This window comes from Falco peregrinus, chromosome 11 (assembly GCF_023634155.1).
Source record: "Falco peregrinus isolate bFalPer1 chromosome 11, bFalPer1.pri, whole genome shotgun sequence".
NCBI lineage: Eukaryota > Metazoa > Chordata > Aves > Falconiformes > Falconidae > Falco > Falco peregrinus.
In genome coordinates, this window is record NC_073731.1 from 30591992 (window position 1) to 30611519 (window position 19528).

Here is a 19528-nt window from a genome sequence, read left to right on the forward strand (position 1 = left end):
TTCCATTTCCCTTATTCTAAATTGGTTTTGGGAGGCGTGGGGGGGAGCTCGGTAGTTTAGTTTTTTCTCTTTTTTCCTCATCTTGTGAAGGTTTTTTAGCTGCTTTGCCACAGTGATGATTGATGATGGAGGCCACCACTTAAAGCAGTTAGCTGATAATGGATGATGCAGGTACTAAGAGGCCAGGATTTTGGTGAAAGGGAGAGCACACTATAGATATAAGAAAAAAAAAATTACTAAATGCAGTGTAGAATTAAGAAGTATAACTTTTTAGTAGAAAAAAAAAAGTATAACTTTAGTAGAACAAAAATCACTACTGTTGTAGCTCCTTTAAATGTGTATAAAGCATTTTCCTAAATAGAATGTTTGATATTTCTTTAAAAACAGACACAAAAGTACTAATCCCAGTATAAAGCAGTTTAAAGTGTAAGTTTAACTATTAACTGGTTTATACCGATGGAAGATAGAGGCTGTTTTCCTCAGATATTCCTGAACTTAAATTATCTAAAATACTTTAGTCTATACCTAATTAAGCAGAAGAATAAATCCCATTGAAGTCAAAGAAGCTAGTGATGTGATTAAGGAAGATACATACTTAAATTCCATTTGGAGTTTAGATCCAAAAGCTTAACTCCATCCCTATTCAGCAACACATTTAGGCAACTTTAGACACTCGCTTAAATCAATAGGATTACATGTTTGCTTGAAGTTACCCATGAATTTAAATGCCATGCTAAATAGAAAAGTACTTACGTAATGGATTAGTTCCGGTTGAAATTTTGTAATTATTATCTAGGAATGTTTTTAAGAACCTGAAATGCGTTCATTTTTCCATTAATTTTTCAACCATCTTCTAAACATGAAAAAATACTTTCAGTTTTAAATTATCTTACCTTTTGCCATCTTCTTTCCACCAGAGGAAAAAAAAAAAAGTAAAAAAAAAAAAACCACGTGGTGGCAAAGGAAGGGAATTCTCTTTTCATTCACAGGGGGAGGGAAGCATAGTTTTAATTTCTTGATGTTTTAAAAAATGAAATACAACCAGTAAGATTTTAAATGAAGCAACTCTACGCAAAACCAAACAATGCACTAATGTAATTCGTATTTTTCTAACTGGGCCAGTTGAACACAGAACTTGTAGAAGTTTTCACTTAAGTGTACAAAGAGCTCTGGGGTCACTTTTTCCTGACACAAATGTCTGTAACTTTACACAAATCTACCCTTCTTTTTCACTGCTTTAAGATGAACTCCAGATCTAAGAGTAAGAGAAGAAACAAGCCAGCATTTGTATTAAGAAACATTTTTATTAACAAAACAGTAAATTCCACTTGCTTAGCATTTCCAATAATGAATAAATTGGCCTTGCAACAAATAAAAAAATCGTAAATATCTATCACAGAAAGCACTATAAGGTTAGGGGCATTGGGCCTCTTTTCAGTGTCTTAGGGTTGAAAGTTTCACACGTTATTTAGTGTTTTGTTAAAAAAGGCAACACAATACAGTCATAGAAATGAAGCCATCTCAGTCAAACAAATTAGGTTATTATAGAGAAAAGATCCAATTTTATGTTAGGTAGTTGCTTTATGTCTGTTTGTTTGTTTGTTGTTGCTGCTGTTTTTAAACAAAAAGGAATTTTAGATCCACTTGCTGGCACTTCTGATACATCCATATTTCTTTTTTGTTAAATTATGAAATTAAAGAGGAAAAAGGAGAACCTTCAGAAACAGTGTTAAAAACATGTTTGCTTATTATAGTAGTAGCAGATCTTTTTTTTTTCCTTGATGTATGGATTTAGTTAAAGATTAATCTACCAAACTGCCTGGAAGTTGACCTGACCATGCTATTTCATTAATGCAATCAATACCAAGCAGAAAAAAACATTTCATCTCACCCAGACCATACTCTGTCATGTCCTGTCTCCTGTCATCTGATCATTCTTGTTCTTCTAGGTATCTTCAAGCACTTAAATCTGAACACCACCTGGCTTTCAACTTCTTTCCTCCCTCCAGCTGAAGTCTCTTGCTTCCAGCAATGACTCCAGTATACCTGACCCTGCCGTTCCCTGAGTACAGCTGTCTTGTAAAGGTGGGAGAAATCGGGAATGCCATAGGTGAAAAACAATCTAAGATATGAACATCAGATGGATTTTCGTGAACCTGTTCTCATTTCTGTGTAAATGCTAAAGAAAATACAAATTTGTTTTATAAATGCAACATGACACACCTCAATGTGGTAGGCAACCTTCAAGAGAGGTGTTTTCATGTCAGCTACATGTATTTTTAAAGTGCTCTGACTCCCAGATAGATAGCTGTACCAGTTTCCAGCCTTTTTCATCAGCTACAGTGAATAACACACAACAAAATGTTTTGTGCCTGCTGTTTAAAGCTAATTTTAAATTCCTCCTTCCTGTCTGTAAAGTGTGAACATCTATATCCCTCCCAGGAGGCCTTCCAATGATTTGGTTGATTTCTATTGAACTACCCTCTTTCTGTCTAATGTATTCCCTTTGAACTTCCGTGTAAATAAAATGTTAGGCTATGGTTTATTGCTGTGAACCTAATGAAATAATACTAGAAAAAAAGCTTAACATGTAAATTACAGCATTATATTTAATATGTTTAACTAAAATGCATTAATGTTTTATATATGCAAGAAAAGCTATGTGTTACTTTAAAACATGATGAACTTATATTTGTCTGGTTATGATGTCTTGCAATGCTACATCAACTTAGCTAAAAATACATTTTCATATGTCAAAATGCCCGCCATTGAAAAATACTATCGTGCACCTCAAGATTATGTCCTTTTTGGAGAAAGGGGTAAATTCTGCAGTAGAATCAGCCTGGATAATTAAAATGGGTTTTTTAGGTCTTTTACCATCCAATGCTGTAGTTAATGTAACTGAATGCCAGGTAAGCACTATATGATACTTCCTAAGATTCTCAAGAAACTCATCATTCTCATAATTTCTTAAGAACAAGGTTTCTGTAAGGCAAACCATGCTCTCCAATAGTGAAGCTTTGACTGGAAGCCAAAGGCCAGTTAAGTCACTAACTATTTAGATAATTAATGAGTGTCTATTTATAGGAAAATTGGCCATTCTGATCAACTTCATTGATGCATATCAGGAGCAAGAGATGGGGATAGGAGGGAAAAGACAAATTACAGTAGAGATACATTTTTGCTTTCTAGTCCACTTCTTTCATACAAACTACTAAAACTAAATTGCAACAGAATAGAGGCTGTACAGGTAAGAAAAAAATTAGCTGACTCTTATATACATTCATACACATCCCCCTTAGTATAACCACTACACTGTAAATTAAAAAAAAAAAAAAAAAGAGAAAAAAAAAAAAAGGGGAAGAAGTCTGGGACAATTCATAATGGCTGCAAAAAAACTGAAGTATGTCTGTTGCTCCAGATGTCATAAAACTCTCTATACCTAGCAACACTTATAACATTGAGTTTACCAAAAATGGCTGAAGAGCAGATATAGTTTGCATTTTCTATACAACAGGCTATAAAACATCACTTATCACAGTCCAGAAAGCACATATAGATGTGTTTTTATATAAACATATGTAGTAACATATTAAGCGTGCATGAAATTTCCCAATGATTGCATCTATGCCCTCGTTTGTTTTTTCTTTTTTTTTCCTTTTTTTTTTTTTTTTTTTTTTTTTGGAAATGTGCCTTATATTCCAGATTTTTCTTTTTGTTTTTGAAAATAAGGCCTCCGTACTATTTTCCTCACAACCAGAAAGGGGCTTTTTGAAAGTATTTCTACGTAAGTCTTCAGAAAAGCCAGCACTTTGTTTCAAATGCAAGTTTCCAATCACTGCTTCACTGCACCAGACGGCAAACTCTTTATGTTTGCTTGTTGAGTCACCATATATAATGACAGTCTTCTCTGACAATAAGACTAACTTACTTCTCAAGAAAGCGCTAGCACTTTGGCTAAATCCAGAATCATAGGTAGCTTCTTTTTTCTTTTTTTTTCCTGTTTTGTTTTTTTAATTTGTTTTGTTTCATATTGTGCCTTGATGTTGTAGTAATACTCCTTGCTTTATGAATGCGTGGTGTCATCATTGTCTTTCAGAAATGTTCCAGCAACATAAAGACAGGCAGAGTAAATGAAAACACTGTGGATGTTAGGGAATTTATCAGCTCCTGTTTCTGAAAAACAAGAGCATGAAATGCTTGTTTTTAAAAACAGTCTTTCCTTTCTGATTGCATTCCCTGTCTTTTTTGTTTGTTTGTTTTTGAATGTGCTTCATAAAAAGTAAAGTAAATAAGTTTGTATTATGTCTCAGATAAAATGAAGACTATTTCTATACAAGCGTTCTTTTAATGTTGAGATCAGACATAGTACTCCTTATCCTTATTTTTCTTGTTTTTGTTGGTACTTTTAGCGCTGTTGGGCTGTTTTTCCTTGATCACAGCCCCATTGGATTGTGCTGAGTTACTGATGTAGTTTCGACTCTCATCTACGTGATACGATCCTTCATCTCGATTCCTGTACTTGTACATAGCATACAGGAGAATGAGGATACACAGCGCCGCTGCTGCCACGATCCCAACTACCATGCCTGTTGTGCTGCTGGATTCACGGATCACCTCGGACGAGCCAGGGTACTCCCTTCCTCCTCCTGCCCTGGTAGGATTTGCTGTAGGTAGATAATGAAATAAGGGAGAGGTTATTATTGAGGTTACACATTGAGGAGTTAGCCATATCTACCTACTACAAACATGCATCTTTCTAACTGCACTCCCTAGGTCATGGCTACCCTATTATGGTACCCTACTCTACCGGCCTGAAAATGTTTGGGTTTGCAGCCCATTCCATTTTCATGTCTGTCACAGCACGAGTAAACAGACTTTTAAACAAGGAAAAGGACAGCAAGGAAAATCCCATTTTAGCCTTCAAAAGTATAATTTCCCCAAATGCTGTTATTAAGCAAAGGATGCTTCAATAATCTGAAATAACAGGCGTGCCACAATTTAAATGCTAGAACACAATCATCTGGAATGAAAGAATCTCCCTCGCCTGCTCCCCTCTGCCCCTTTCTCTCCACCTGTAAAGAATAAGAAATGACACTATAGTACTTGTTGAGAAGACAGTGATGACAAAACAGGCTACCAAACAGAATGGGGGAAAAAATAAAAATTCCCACTAATAATAAATGACAGCAGCCAATAAGCTGGCCATAAATAAGGTACTCTCAGCTCTCCTTTAGACCTCCCTCAGCAAGCTTCCCCATTTCTCCTTTCCTTCTAATATTTTCTCCAAAATTAATTATATTTAGTTTTATTACTTTTACAGAGCTATCCAACCTTGCCTCCTCTTTTCTAGGTCAGAGCCATCCTTGAATACGGCTATACTTTAGAGCACTTTCTCACTCAACTTCTCCCATTCCCTCCTTTTGTAATTTCATTAACACCAATAGTAGACATTCCTTTGAGCAATGCTTTATGCCCAGAAAAAGCCTCTCAAATTGCAAAGAGTAAGGGCTCAGCCCTCTAAGAACCCACCTCTAAGGCCAGACTCTGGTCTTTTCAGTTGTGATATGAACTGAACTGACCTATGCCTTCAGACCGTTAAGTCTTCTTGATAGGACCTATTGTGTTGTCTGCCACATTTTGTCCCCTTGCACAGCCACGTGGAATGAAAGCCTAATTCCAAGAGGAATTTCTAGGTTAAACGCTCACAGCACACACAATGCTTATGCATCTCCCATGATGTCCTTTTTTATTGCATGTTGCAGAAGGAGGAGAGGCAGATCTTTGTATATAATTGCTTTCAGTGGCAATAGCAGAGATGGATCTTCTGTAACTTAGCAAGTGTCATGGACGAAAATGAAGTGACTTGGGTCTACACAATATTCCTCTGACTATACCAACATTTCCAGACTCCTGAGAGGCTGTGTATCCTCAGACTGCCAACCCTAGCTGCACTCAGAAGCAAGAAAAGAGCAGCGAGTGAACCAGGGTTTCCCACTGAGCAGTGCAGAACGCTCTCATTAAGCATCCAGGCTGGCTTATGGAAACTGCATTTTAAATCATTATGCATGGCTAAAAATGCAGTCAGTAAAATATGGTTGTTAACTAAGAGTATTATTAAACACTAGTTTTAATATATATATATAAAATGTTCACATAAGTTAATGTTATGAATACATATCTATAATATATATGTATTCATAACATCAACTTTATCAGGCCTTGCCTACAGCTAGCATATTATGGAAGTGTACTAGAGAAATGTCTTGCTCCAGGTGCACAAAAGCACACTGCGCCTCATAGTCGCTTTTTTTGCACTGTAAAGATATAATAAGAAGATGATGTTTTTCAGGATGCTACATTAAAGGTAATACCACTCAGACTATCGACATTGGTTAAAAAATTGCAACAAGTTTGGACAACCAGAATTAAAAGCAGCCACCAGCTACCGACATCTACGATTGGCCTATGAATAATAAAAGACATCAAAAAACCCACAAATACCAAAAAGAAATAAGTTCCCTCCCCACTTTGGTATTACTCATCATTTATTTATTAATGATTTGTGTTTTTAATGGTTGAAACACCACTCCTGGCAGTTATCACACATAGGTTTTAAGAAGGTGACATCTTATTTGGCTGAAAAAACAGAGGCACCACAGTAAGGCTCAAGAAAACTGTCACTCATGTCAAATAGTATTTGAAATTTAGGGTTTTTTTCCCATTCTGAAAGTTCTTAGTTATTGAGTTGGTACAATTGGTATTTACTATGGATGCTTTGCTTCAGAAGGCTCTAAGATTTTTTCTCATTTCAGGGTAGACGCCAGCCTACTAAGAAATGTGGTCTGTCCCAAAGTAGTCAGTGACTGGTTTAGATCCTGTTTCTTCATTGTAACTGTTGTAGAAAATGGAAGTTCTTGTATACACAGATTGTCATTTACTGTTTTACAAGAGACAATGCATTGTTGCAGAACAAAGTCTCCTGAATATTTCCATAGTGAATGAAAATGAGACAAAGTCTTATCTTATTGTATGTGATTTCAGGAAATTAATTTCTGTCTGAGAAATAACAGAAGTAACTGAATAAACTCTGTCAGTACCTGATGGACTAACAGCTGCTCTTTCTCTTTAAAATACAGCCATTTGGGCCAAACACCATCAACTAACTTTACAATATCTACTAAATGACACTGAACAGCTTGCTCAGAGGAAAACCTTCTTTTAACATTGCAACTTAAAAAAGCATGTAAGGAGTATTTTCCAACGTTACCTAAACTTCTGCCTTTCACCTGATGGCATCCTTTTATTTTTAAGAATGTTGTCACAATTATCTCATTTATCCCATCTGTCTGAGGAATATTCAGCCACTACATTAATGTTATTTAAACTTGCAACATTTTCAAAGCATCTGTCATTACGCTTTTTTGGACTTCTGTAAAAGGAGCAGTTCAGCAAGGGAAATGACGTCTTGCTATTTTTCTTCTGTTTACATTAAAATATGCTTTTAGCCTAGCAGGGTCGCTCAAGACGAATGAATGAGGAGAAAATAAGAGGAATGTTTTACAAAGTGGATGGGTTTGTCTCTGAGCATTTTAGGTAGAAAAGGCTAATGGAGCACATGCTAAAGCAAGTGTCCTATTCTGAGACAGGGAGGAAAAGGGCACTGGGAAAATGATTTCTTCTGAAGTCTATGTAAATAAACAAATCCTCATCCATAACATTGCTGAAACAGCTGCTTTCTATTTAAGTAGGACCTTTATTTGGTACCCAGATTGAGTACCCAGGGGGAATTTACCTGGATTTTTTTTTTTTTTCCTGATGCAAGACAGGAGCTATTGCAAGGGACAACAGATGATCTCAATGGAGAGCAAGCAAAGGTTAAAAGGTTACATATGTCTTGCACTCTGCTTCCCAACAATTTAAGAGCCACATGATGCAGTTTTCTTCCCAGCATCTTGGTACCTGAACCAGGCGGAGTTATTGGCTACACATACAGGCAGGTATATGTGTAGGGTAACCCTGTCTGCTACTCACTCAAGGTCTCTGTTAGTGTCTGCAGCATCAAAAAGACACTAACTTCATCCATTATTGTAAATGAGAAGTGAAATACCTTATAGGCAAATGTTAAGATTAAATGTCATAAAAAGACCCTGATTTTTAAGAATCCAAAAAATCCTGAAACTGTAAGTAGGATGGTTTGATTAGGAACAGGAGAAAATCATAAAGACTGTGATTATGCTCTGAGCATGTCAGAACTGTGAGAAGAAATAGGAGTCACCTTGTGGTATAATGATCCCATCTTAAAACAACTTCTCTGATGCGCAACTCTTCCTCTTGACAGCATATGGCCAGCCTTTTTGGATTGCCTCAAAGACCAGCTTAGAAGAGACTGACTTTTAAAAGCCTCTTCTACCACTTATTAAAAACTTTGCATGAAATAATAGCAATTGAACACAGTTTTACGTTGCATAATAATGGATTTGAAAGTTATCGTTCTTGACTCTAGTTCTAAGTCATTTAAACTTTAGAGGGAAAAAATCTGACTATTTTCAGTGCCCAGTTTTCATTAATACTGTGAAAAGAAAATTGGAATTGCGGGCTCCCATGGTGATTGTGAATTGAAATTAGCAGACAAAAAACCCCAACCACCAAAACGCCACCAAAAAAAAAACCAACCCCAACAAAAGGACCCCAAACCTGTTTTCTTTACATTTATGCCTTCCCACAAACTGTGAATAAGAAATTACTCACAAGACAGGAATGTTTAACTACTGCATTTGCAATGAGGCATGAAGGCAGTTATTTACTGGACACATATTAATTTTCATTCTGTGTGCTATCATTGTAGACCTGATTGTTGTCGACTTTCTGTAGCATTGTTGGATTCTGGTGGACTGATTTCTGAGCTCACTGCAATTTCAACATCTCATTACAATGAATACATCGGAAAAACAAATCTCAGTGCTTCCTCTGCTGAACCAGTGGGATAGATGCAGCACAACTGCAAACCCAGGATCTGCTGTAAACTTGTGCTAGAGACTAAGCTCAAATTCAACCTGGTCTGAATACAGGGGTATCTCAGCCTGCTCCCTTCCTACCCAGCCTTAAGTGGCTCTCAAGGGGAGGCAAGAACTGGATCCCCAGGAGATGTTTATCAACAACTGAGCTGCCATGGGAAGGGAGGAGTGATTCCACAGTGTGGCTGCTATAGTTCAGTGACAAACTTTCATCAGACTTGGAACAGTCTATATCCAAAGCCACAATCTGATCCCCGTGAGAGAGCTACCACAAGACTATCTGTGTTGCCGAACACACACTCCATGGTCCACGACCATAATGGCATCACGATTCAAAGAGAACGGGAGTGGAGACCTGCATACACAACACTGTGACGTGGTGGAGATGTGTGGTGCCTATGAGCAGAGTAGCTACATTTGCCATCTCAAATTCACACCATTGTATTTGTTCTAAGGAATCTGTCAGACACTTACTGAGTTTGAGGGAACGAGACAATAACCTCCTTTCAAATGTGTTTATGAGAAAATGATTAAGGTATCTGTTCTACTCTTTGCTGTGCAAACCCACGTTCTTTACTTCCTATAAACTGAAATTTCAAAGGTTCTCAGAAGGAAAGATGTAATGCATTACAATACCTCTAAAGTGACCTTAACTAACTTTGCTAGCCATAAAAAGAGCCTAGCTAAAAAACAGCACAGCTAAAAAGGTTGTTTTGCTAGGAAGCTAAACATTGTCTCTGCACAGAGTAGAATGCTTGTTTTCAACTGCAATGATGTGCCATATAGTGACTTCAAATCATTTACAAATCCTTCCAGCTCCTTAGGGCTTCAGGTTTTGCAAGTAATGTTATTTTTCCTGTGCTTGAGAGGTGGAAGGGTTGTTGCCTCAGTCTCTCTTAAATGACAACAGAAGTCTAAAGGGAGATAGGTTAAGTTGGTAGCAGTGCCAATTGATAAAGCATACCAAATCAATGGGGTTTATAAGTTAATATGCTCTACAGAGCTGAGAGGAATCTTTCACACAGTTTAATAAGAAGCTTTTGTGAAAACACTTTCCGCAAAACTAAATTTAATTCTAGCCAAAATGGAAAATGTAAACCAATATATCACTTAATGATTTTAGCAGACTTCATCCCCATGCTCTTACCCTTTTTATTAGTGTATTTTAACATTTTCAGTTGTATTGCTCCTCTTTTAGTATTCCTTCCCTCCAAATATGGATCCTTTCTCCTTTTACCATTTCAGGTGTCCTACCTCTCCCCTCTTCTACATTTGTCATTCACCTTTGCATCTCTGCTTCTTTTTCTATGTGAAGTGATTTCTCCCATTTTTGTGTGTATTCTGAGAAAACTTTGGTAATTTGTTACTTTGTTTCAGAAATTTTGACTGATCAGCAGAGTCAGTGGGTAGTCTACATTTGAAATTGAAGTATTCCTAAATAGGAACAAAATTAAATGCTTTTGCAAATAAGATAACATAAGGAAGGCAAAACACAAATGTGATGCTACTGACAGCATGTTTTCAAGGTAGAGCTAAGCTGCTGTAATCGTGGGGAACCACTTCAGACAGCTAAACCAGTATCTTTTGCTCAGCTAGTTGCCTGCAGCTCCAAGTCCCTGAAGACTCAGATGAACACCAGCATTATGGCAAGAAAAGGGCAGGGACGTTGGAAACACAAATTTTTGGTGGCAGCTAAGTCCAAGATTGACTTAATTGTACCAAAACCTTACAGTGTTAGCAACGATGACATTCGGGCCCCACTGAACTTAGTGAAAGCTTTGCTACTGAGCTTTGCAGGACCAAAGTTTCATTGCTTGCTATTTTAATCATTATAATCTCATTTAAAAAAGCCCCAGACCACCTAATCTAGGAACCCATCTTCTGGAAAAGAACGCCAAAATGTAGTTGTAAAGAGTGAGGAATGTGATGGCTTGGCCTGCAGAGCAAGAAATTATTCTTGCTCATGAAATGAGATGGAGGTGCAGACACCCACATTCATCTTTGCAACTGTCGGTGACTCCCTGACTGTCTCCCTTCACTAAGCAGCTGCTACATGAAGAGATAAATGCCTGTGCCACAAATATTATATATATATATGGCTTGAATGTTGGACCTGAAAGCACACTGCATTCAATTTGCTCTAAATACTGTCATCGAGTCAGATCCATTACGGACATCGTTGATAATGTGCCTGGGAAAAGAAGGGGCCAGGCTTTCAAGACATCCAGAATATACATGTGCACACGCTGGAAATGCAACGGCTACAAATACCAAGGTACACTCGCTAAATAATGGCTCAGATACAACTTGCAGATATAGCTACATTTGTTCAGCCTGAATCGTATTACTGCCAAGAGCTCATATGCTTCTCTGGGGGCGGGAAGAGAAAGATAAATGGACTTCAGGACTGATATATAAATTACACTTAATGTAATTAATGTTCTTTGTTCTTTTTCTCGTGATAAAATTATTAAAATTAATAGCACCACCTTGTTTTTCTTTGCTTCTCTCGTCATACTCTATAAAAAATTTCTGGTGTCTCTGACGTCAACACAAGGAAAAATATTAAGATATAGATATAGATATATAAAGCTTTGTTTTATTTTGGAATACAACTCTCATGTTCTCGATGCTTTCATCCTTACCTTCATTTATCCCTCTTCTGTAACTTTTTAAAAGGTATGTTCACAACATGTGCTGTGCCTAGATCAGAATCTATGGGTTAAGCCAGCTTACATTTAAACCATCAAAGTCCCAAATATAGACCACAGCTCTTCACCTCAGAAGTGCTGGTTTTGAAACCTATGGGCCAGAATAGCACGTCAATACAGCAGAACAAGGTTTCATTCAGGTCTTTATATAGTTAGAAGAAGATAGCCTACGGTTAGACTATTTCAGGTACGTGCCTCCTCATTATAGGTTACTTTTGCCTCAAATTTTCTCTGCTTCCACTTATGAGCAACATCCTCAGAGAATACCTAGCTTTCAAACTTGTCAGCATTCACCTGCCACCTTGCAGGCTGTCAAACGCCCAGTCACACACTCAAAAACCCCGAAGTTTCTGCAGAGGTTCAAATTAGGTGGCTGAAAATTAGCAGCAATGGCCTTACTACTAAGTGTGCAAGAGAGAATGAAAATTCACACTGTGCTGCTGCTTGCTAGAAAGCACCAGCAAAAAGTTTACTGTTTGCCCTTTACCTCCTTTGTCTGGCAGCAGGATAAGCAACCCTGCTCGCTGCCAGCAGTCTGTTAACATGGTTATTAGTTGATAAGCTGCGGCTGGCATACACCAATACTCTATAACACCACAATAATTGAATTTATCAGGTATTGCAAATGGTTAGCTAGAAGCACAATGGTTTGCTTGCACACCTGTAATTCCCCTGTTTGAACGCAAAAAAATTAACTGTGAAAGAGTGCTGGGATAGACGGTGTCCTGTGTCTTTTAACTCAGAAAGGCAAAACCCTGTGTCCTGCACACAGGAGAGGCACCTTCCCACTTCCTTAGCAGAGTGTATTTTATTTTCCCTCTTTGCTAGGGGTGGCTGCCTCAAACTTTCATCTTTCTGACTGATCCTTTCTCCAAATAGCAGAGGTAAAGCAAATGTCCTATAGAATTTTAAGGACCTGATTTAACATTGCATTGTTCAAATCTGGTCTGAGAAAGCCTTGGGATAGAAGTTGAGTGATACAATGCTAATGCAGGCCAGTATTTTGGCTATAAACTTCTTAATATCTTTGAAAAATATTGCCTTTCTTCTTCTGCCAGCCGTATCCTGGGCTGCATCAAAAGAAACGAGGCCAGCAGCTCGAGGGAGGTGATTCTCCCCCTCCACTCCATTCCCGAGACCCCCCCTGCGGTGCTGTGTCTAGCTCTGGAGCCCCCAGCACAAGGACATGGACCTGTTGGAGCGAGTCCAGAGGAGGGACATGAGGATGATGGGAGGGCTGGAGCCCCTCTCCTGTGCAGACAGGCTGAGAGAGTTGGGGTTGCTCAGCCTGGAGCAGAGAAGGCTCCGGGGACACCTTGCAGCACCTGCCAGTGCCTAACGGGGCCGACAGGAAAGCTGGGGGGGCTTTTGACAAGGGCATGAAGTGATAGGGCAAGGGGGAACGGCTTTAAACTGGAAGAGGGGAGGCTGAGATTAGATATTAGGAAGAAATTCTTTACCATGAGGGCGGTGAGACACCAGCCCAGGCTGCCCAGAGCAGCTGTGGGTGCCCCATCCCTGGCAGTGCCCAAGGCCAGGCTGGACGGGGCTTTGGGCAGCCTGGGCTGGTGGGAGGTGTCCCTGCCCGTGGCAGGGCGTTGGAACTAGGTGACCTTTAAGGTCCCTTCCAACCCAAACCAACCTATGGTTCTACCATGTCCCTAAAAAGAAGGATGATAAATACTCCTGAGGAAAAGGGGTTGTTCCACAAAAAGAAGAAATTCAATGCACATGCATTACAATGTGACAAGAAATAGATCCAGTATTGCTCGTGTCCACAATACAGCATGCAAGAAAATATATGCGCTAGATGTAGCAAATCAAACCAGAATGAACTATAGCTCAAGGAACACAATGGGCTTGCATTAATCAAGGCACAAGTAGCACATAATCTAATTTCAAATAAACTAGAACAACTCATTTGTTTACATCAACAATCTACAAGCAGTCTTGATTCCCAGTGTAAGGTTGATTCAAAAGACCAATTTTTAGGACTACATGCTTTACCTTAGGATTTTTAAGCAGATTGCCATGAAAATCAATGGGACCTGTTCCAGATTCAATCAGCTATTTACTTCACCCTTATGCAAGCAAATCCTCTGCCTTTCCAAAATTCCATATTTAATCAGACAGAAGTCTTACTTGTCAGCAGTTTACTTAACTGTTTCTGAAAACCTCAGTTTTGCAATTACTAATTCTTTTCTGCATTTTTCAACCAATGACAGTGTGTGAAATCCACCCATGGAAAATGTTTTGAGAGGCCACATAATCTTTATTTGACTTTATTAAATCGGTTTCGGTAAAACTCATATTTAAAAAATAACCTGATGAAATGGCTTAACCCCAGCCGGCAGCTAAGCCACTTACTCACTTGCCCCCACCCCCAGCACTGGGGAAAAAGGTAAACCTCGTAGGTTAAGATAAGAACAATTTAATAATTGTAAATAATAGTAATAGTAATTATGTTGATGATAAGAATAGTAGTAGTAATAATAGAAATAAAAAGGTGAGAGAGAGAGGAATAAAACTCAGAGGGAAAAAAATACAGGTGATGCACAACACAGTTGCTCACCGCCCGCCGACTGATGCCCAGCCTGTCCCCGAGCAGCGATCGACCCCTCCCACCAACTGCCCCCAGATCATATACTGAGCGTGACGCTCTATGGTATGGAACATCCCTGTGGATAGCTCGGGTCAGCTGTCCTGGCTCTGCTCCCTGCCGGCTTCCTGGGCACCGGCCCCTGGGCAGAGCACGGGGAACTGGAAAGTCCTGGATTTACAATAAGCATTACTTAGCAACATCTAGAACATCAGCGTGTTATCAACATTTTTCTCTTACCAAATCCAAAACACAGCCCTGTGCCAGCTGCTAGGAAGAAAATTAACTCTACCCCAGCTGAAAACAGGACACTTGAAAACCAGATTCCTTTCTCAGGATGCAGATTAGGACAGGTCAGTGCTGTTTTTCTTATACTTTATTTGTGTTTATGCTTCTATGCCAAATTGGAAAGATCATACTTGAGAAGCCAAAATAGAGATTGTTCCTGTTGGGAGTTCAGAACACTTCAACTGGCATGATCAGCATGGGCCGCATAAATGGATAAAATCTGACTTTGAATTTTAAGAAAGAAAGAAATAAATATTATTAGCATCTAAACGAATTATATAGTTTACTTGTTGAAATATGCATATAAACCCCTTCATGATACTTCAAAAGCACATACATGTGTTTGGGGTATTTTATACCCTGGTCTTCAGTTAAGTGACTCTTTTATTCTGGCTTAAAAAGTTCTACACCTTTTTTGATAATGGTGGAAAATTATCATAGTGAAGGCTGTCAAAGTACACACATCTATTTCTGTGGCTAACAACTAATAATCATAAAAGATTTTGAACTGCCAGAACCTATTTTCACATATTAGGGATACAAACACAGAAACTGGGGCTTAATTAGCTTTATCATTGCAAATGATACATTGAATCTTGAATACTTGTCTTGAAAATCAGGATTGTTTTGTTTAAGAGAGCACAGTCATAGATCCAATTTCTTTTTTTGTTTGGTTTTGTTGTTGTTGTTGTTGTTGTTTTGGTTTGCTTGTTTGTTTCTTACAAAGCCACTGCATTAGCAGACAGTTAATTCCTAAAGGTCTGTGTAATACCTCATTCAGTAATTTTGTACTTCGTTTGATTTTTTTTTCCAATCATTCTGGATATGTCTCACTCTCCAGTTAATGCTGGAATGTTCTGTGAAGCAGGTTCTCTACCTGGATGTAGGAAAAGGAATAGGTCACAGCAACTGTTTGAGTGAGCGACAGTTTTTTTCTACAATTTTTTCTGAGGAAAGTCAGGAAGGTAAGCCCTCAAAAGCATATGTATATACTTGGAGGGAGAGAGAAAACAAGAAATAATATTTAATGGATTGTGTGACAATTTCCCCCAGATAGCCTCAACAAAGAAACTAGACCATGTTCCTCCACTTCGGTGTGTGCTGAATGAGAGTAGACTTCTCCTGCTCTCCTCCAACCCTGCCCACAGAACTGCCACCCTCAGCTCTAACCTGTCCCCATTCACTTCCTCGCACTTCATCTCACGCAGGGATTGTACACTTGCCTGACTGACTAACAAATCACTTCTACACCTGAATAAAATCACATGACACTTGTGCACATTTAATTGTCCATGATCCAGACAAGCACTGAAAAATCTAGGGAGTTCCCCTGGAGCCAGTGGGTATGGCACGTATCGTCCACGCGCATTTGTGAATAAGTGACGCGAGCTGCCTGGTTCGCTTCTCTGCATTCATCTCCCAGTCCTGGTACTGCAGCAGGATCATGTGCATCAGCTTTGCCTATAAATACCTTCAGGACTGAACCACTCGTGATGTTTTACATCTTTAAAAGAAAGAAAAATAACAGAGACTTCTTTCACGGGCCACTCCTTCAGGAGCATTGATTAATATGCCCATTTTTCTTGAATTATTGTTTGTAAAATGAGTAGATTTCTTCAAACTACTAGACACGTTACCATCTGGTTTTGTCTATGCTGTGGAGACATCTAACTCCAAACCACTGAACATGTCTCAGCAGTCCTAATAATCGTCCCTTAACAAATTTCTCTGAACAAGAACTGTCTTTTCATGTTGTCTGCGTATGCCTGAAGCATGAAGCAGAGCATTAGGTACTGACATGCAAATAACTACCCCAGTATTTACATCGTAAATGTTTGTTATTCTTCTAAACATTACAGAAGTGAGAACATCCAACTTTAGCAGGATTATGAGCGGAATACGAATGCACCTTCAAAGTTCACACACAAGGAAAACTGTTCATCATTTACGCACCAGTGGAGAAGGTCTTGTGCAAGTTAACAGAGAGCCTTGTATGATTTATAGCAACCTGATGTCGGGATTTCTAATCAGGCTTAGAGCACAGTGAGCCACTGATATTAGAATTGATAGAAAACCATTACTTTCAGAAAAAAAAGCCAGTTCCCCAGTTTCCATGCATATTTTGCCTTCCGATATGTTCATATCACTGCAACGGCAATTAATACATGCTGGAAAGCCTTAGCTTGTGCTGTCATCTCTAGGCTACGTATTAAACCTCTCTTTGAATGCCCCATCCCAGGCCAGGCTGGACAAGGCGTTGGAGCTAGATGGTCTTTAATGTCCCTTCCAACCCAAACCATTTGATGATGATGACAATGTTTGGCAAGGAGTGTCTACTTAATTGTTCCCATTTCAAAGGCATGTTTAGCTAACAATAGCTGCATATTGTCTTAAAACTGTGCTTAAAAATTAACGTCAGAATAATTTCATATTTGTCCCAAATCCCCTGTACCACTTGAGGTTACACAAGGAAAGGATGTGTAAGAGTGTGAACACCACCACTACCACCAAAATCACACAGAATGCATTTGAGGAGTCAGAATTCTCTGAACTATAGAAAGATTGTTTGTGAGAGTGAAAGAAAACCTTTCCTTTAGCACGTGCTGTTGTTTTCAGCTGCTCCCAACACTGGGAATGTATGAAAACCCTTAGGCTGCTGGGAAGCTCGGTATTCCCATATTTCAATAGTGTAGCTGGCAAAGAGTAGAGATCAGTGTTGGTGCAATGGATCAATCGCCCTTTTTAACCTCATTTTCTTAGATACTTGAGGAAAAAAATCTTTTTGAAGAAATTCAAATGAGAAATGGCATATTTGTAATTCACAGTGACAGACACCAAGAACTCAGCTTGTTGACAAAGAAGTGGTTCAGCTCACAAGAAAATAATTTGGAAAAATGTAAGATTTGCTTTCTGTTGCTTTGAGGAGGGGTTTACAATTTTTTTTAAAAAAATTAAAACAACCTAAACAACCATTGTAACTTCAGTTATAGGAAAATTAATCTATATTTGAAGCTTCTCAGTTCCTTTATGTATAGACATGGTAGGTGGTAATGTTTAGAAAGTTTGTAAATAAAGCATAATTTTCACCCTGCAGTAGTTCATACAGACATGCCTGTATGTATTTCATCTAAGTGTTTTAAAAGGCTGATTCAAGAAAACACAGCGATCTTTCTAGCACTGGAAACACATACAGAACTACAGGATAATTGGACTGAGGCACAAATATTCCCTTTATGTCTTGAGCCATAATGAACACAGTAGCCCTACGAACTAACTGCAGTTTTATTTTTTTTGTTTGTTTGTTTGTTTCAGCTCCTTGCACAATGAATTCCATGAAGTGCATTAAAGTAGGGCACTTGCAGTGATGCATAAATTATAGGAGTCACTTCACCTCCTACTGCAATGTTATCTTGCTGCCAGATGCGCCGGGAATACAGTGCAATAATTTGTGACAGGAAAATAAAAGCAGAACTTCTAATAACAAGCATAAATCATTCACAGCCTGTATTTTGCAACTCTGCCCATTAGGAAAAAAGGTATCAGTGCTGGGACCAAACCTAAACCATCACAAAGTGCTTGAGAATGTATAATTCCTAGCCTTCTCCGCCTCTCCAATACATGCTATCCCGCAGCAGGGGATGTATCTATGCAGGAAGCAGTTTGTGTGCGAAGCCCTGCACTGCTCTGCTACCAGGACAAAGCCTTCCCCAGAGCCATGGCTGAACCGTAAGAGTCACTTTCAGCAGTGGCTTGTTTGCTTTGTCTTGGCCATACTGATGCTTTGGAGATTTCTGACTGTCGCCAGCTGTTTTCTGCATCGCGATGAGCCTGACCAAGAGGCAGGAAAACCAACACATGCTCCAAGATCAGTCCACAAGCATCTATCCTATTATTGGTCCTTACTTAATAATGTAGGAAAACAACTGATCCCTTTTCTCCCTCAGAATCAAGAATCAGGTCTACGAAAGATAACCAGTGCTACCAGCTGGTGGTGTACGTCACTGAACTTGATCCTGCCTAGTCTTATCCTACGTACCTACAGAACAGGGGCAAGACCTGACACCAAACACAGTCCTGGGAAGTGGAACCCAAGAGCTGCCAGACAAATGCAGATCAAGAGATGATGAAGTATTTTCTTTGGTTGCAACATGTGAACATGAACAAAAGAGCTTGTTTGTACAAGACTCTTTTTTCACTTTAAAGGTCGTTTTCTGTTAAAACTTCTAAAACCAGTGAATACCATATATTCTGGCCTTAGGACTGCCAAAAACTCCCATTTCTGCTGGGGCCGCCAGGAGAGGTTTTCAACCTAATTTCTAACTTAAAGCTCTGTTAAGTTACAAGTTTGAGAAGGATTTAACTGTAAATTGTAGAAAAGAAGAACCATTCACAGGCATGTTAGAAACCGTAAGAATTTTTACCTGGTCTAGATTTCCCTGCCACTAAACTCAGTGATTTCACTTCATTTGACCCAGTTTGGATCTCTCTGGAACATTTCAATAGCTACAGAAGTGGCTAGAGAATAACTAACAAATAAAATACCAGCCCAGTATAACTGGAAAAAATAAGCTGTGTAGCTCACTGAAACTCAGCAGAAATCAGAGCTCTACAGAGCTCAGAAAAGGCTGGAACAGCAGTCCTGATATGCAGAATGGCAATTTGTCCACCCGCAATTTTATAACTCTTCACATAAAATCAGTAAATCAGCCCAGGTCCTTTTTTTGGATAGGTTTCCCCTAACATTTTTCATAACTTGTCTACAAAATGAAAAGGCTTTATTATTTCCTCTATGACATGATGCTGAAGGAACAGAAACTCTTACTTATTTTTATTATTATTATTATAATAATCATCACCATTATTCTTTGTGTTGTTATTAGTATTTAGAGTAGGAGGGGGGGAACGTGGAGAGA

General features: G+C 38.8%; 1 protein-coding gene across 26 annotated transcripts in view; it reads right to left on the minus strand.

The window, feature by feature from the left end:
* Nucleotides 1-1284: 1284 nt before the first annotated feature.
* The window catches only part of NRXN1 (neurexin 1), a 730400-nt gene continuing 712156 nt past the window's right edge, over nucleotides 1285-19528 (minus strand). For all 26 annotated transcript variants that reach the window (XM_055816040.1, XM_055816058.1, XM_055816057.1 and 23 more), the window contains one exon: nucleotides 1285-4667. In XM_055816040.1, the coding sequence (XP_055672015.1) occupies nucleotides 4360-4667 (308 nt within the window). In that variant the 3' untranslated portion in view covers nucleotides 1285-4359. The remainder of the gene's footprint in view (nucleotides 4668-19528) is intronic.